Source organism: Sinocyclocheilus rhinocerous, unplaced genomic scaffold (genome assembly GCF_001515625.1).
Source record: "Sinocyclocheilus rhinocerous isolate Xijiao unplaced genomic scaffold, SAMN03320098_v1.1 scaffold3214, whole genome shotgun sequence".
Taxonomy (NCBI): domain Eukaryota; kingdom Metazoa; phylum Chordata; class Actinopteri; order Cypriniformes; family Cyprinidae; genus Sinocyclocheilus; species Sinocyclocheilus rhinocerous.
The window spans coordinates 244,396-246,563 of NW_015636927.1; the positions used below are offsets into that span (position 1 = coordinate 244,396).

At 31.8% G+C, this 2,168-nt stretch overlaps 1 protein-coding gene across 1 annotated transcript in view; it reads left to right on the forward strand.

The window, feature by feature from the left end:
- The window catches only part of LOC107748293 (synapse-associated protein 1-like), a 10,916-nt gene that overhangs the window by 7,801 nt on the left and 947 nt on the right, over positions 1-2,168 (forward strand). Inside the window, exons 5-7 of the mRNA XM_016563032.1 lie at positions 146-305; positions 1,325-1,428; positions 1,505-1,631. Coding sequence (XP_016418518.1) covers positions 146-305; positions 1,325-1,428; positions 1,505-1,631 — 391 coding nt within the window. The remainder of the gene's footprint in view (positions 1-145; positions 306-1,324; positions 1,429-1,504; positions 1,632-2,168) is intronic.

The window sequence follows — 2,168 nt, forward strand, 5'->3', positions numbered from 1 at the left end:
GGGGTAGGTTTAGGGGTAGGGTTGGTGTAGGGCAATAGAATATACGGTCTGTACAGTAGACAAACCATTACGCCTATGGAGAGTCCCCACAATTCACAAAAAACAAACCTGTGTGTGTCTGAGTGTGTGTGTGTCTGTCGTTCAGGACAAGAGGAACTTCCTGCGCGACCCTCCAGCCGGAGTTCAGTTCCAGTTCGACTTTGAGCAGATGTACGCCGTGGCTCTGGTGATGCTGCAGGAAGACGAACTGCTCAACAGGATGGAGCAGAAGAGCGCAGCGACGCCGCAGAACGAGAACATCTCAGGTTCACCAGGCTTTAAATACTTATTAAAGAAAGAGTTCGGACTGCATTAGAGTGTATGCTTAGAGAAATGGCTGATATAATTCCAATAAAAACATAATACAATACAGGGTTATTATCGTTAACTAAAACTAAATCCGTAAAAAAGTGTTACTTTAAATACTATAAATGTTAACTGAAATAAAATAAAATATAAAAAACTTAAACTTACTTTAGGTAAGTACTCTCATTTTCATTTAGTGTAACTTAATGTACTAAAACATAAAAATGACAAAACTACAACATAACAGTGTTGTTTTAGTAGCATCGATATACTATTATTATTGCTGTTAATATTGTACATTTTATTTAAATATTTTCTGTTTTCATTTTATTTTAGTTAAAGTTTGTCATTTTGTTGTGTGGGTTTTTGTCATTTTTAATAGTTTTTTTAATTTATACATGTTTGTTTTTTATTACATTGTAGTTTATTTAGCTTTAGTTATTTTAGTTATTACAGCAATGACAATAAATTATTTATTATTATTATTATTTTACTTAATACTAAATGATAATGAGAACTATTGCCTAGGCAACAAATAAAATAAAGTCACGATAATGTTTTTTAATGGTTTGGTTTTGCTTAACAATAATAACCCTGCAACAAAAGGACTTAACTTTAAAAAATAACTTGACTAAATACACAAAAAAAAAACAAAAAAAAATTTAAAATTACTTTTTTTTAATTAAATAATTTTTTTTTAAAAAGCTACTCAAAATGACAAAAACACACAAAAATTACTAAAAGTGTCAATGAAAGTGAAAAATATAAAGATACCAACTAATTAAATATATCAATAAAGACTATAAAAGAATCTCAGTGATATTATAATAACACTGATACATTATAACAAATCAGCAAACAAGATGTTAGCACTTTATTTGAAATCTTCCCAATATTTACTCCTAATCATGAATCGTTTGATGTCCATTGATAAGGCTGTGGATAGATGTTGACGCTCCGTAGTAAAAGTCATTGTTTTAAACTCTTGGAAAAAGAAGTGAACCTGTATTTTGCTGCTTCACAGACACCATCCGACCGAAAACACCGCCTGTGGCCATCAGCGCTAAAACCAAGGCTAGCGAGGTAGTGTTTTCTCCTCAGATCTGCGTTCTCATCACAGCTTTCAGTGATGAAGCGCCTCTGTTGGCTGTGTTAGCAGGAAGAGGAAGACATCTCCACCAGCCCCGGCGTGTCTGAGTTCGTGAGCGACGCGTTCGACGCCTGCGATATAAACCAGGAGGATCTGAGGAAAGAGATGGAGCAGCTGGTGCTGGATAAGAAAGACGGTGAGCTCGACAAACTTCACACAGGCTGCTTTCCACGACACAGACTTCAGTGTTTCTGTTGTTACACTGTTATAGCTTTTGTTATTTTGAATTAGTTTTTTTTGTTTGTTTTAATTTAATATATAAATAAATAATATATACATTGTATATATTAAAGCAATAAGCCCCAAGAAGCCGTGGTTTACAGTGAATTAAATAGCACTAATAATGTTCTGCATTGTACTGATTTTTCTTTTTGTGCAATGGTTTTTTCTTTCTTTTTTTCGATGAGACTTTTTATCATTATTTAGTTTTTCTTTGGGGTTTTTTCCCAGAGGAGGTTTTTTTTTTGTATATGTATTTGTATATTGCATTGATTTTTAAATTTTTTTTATTATTGCTTAATGATTTTTATTTTTTTGCTGAGTTTTGCTTTTTGAGATTTTTTTCTTCTTCTGCAGAATAGGGTGTTTATTTTACTTTGTTTTTATGTATGTATATATATATATATATATATATATATAATATTATTTTACTTTACTTTAAAGACTTCTTTCT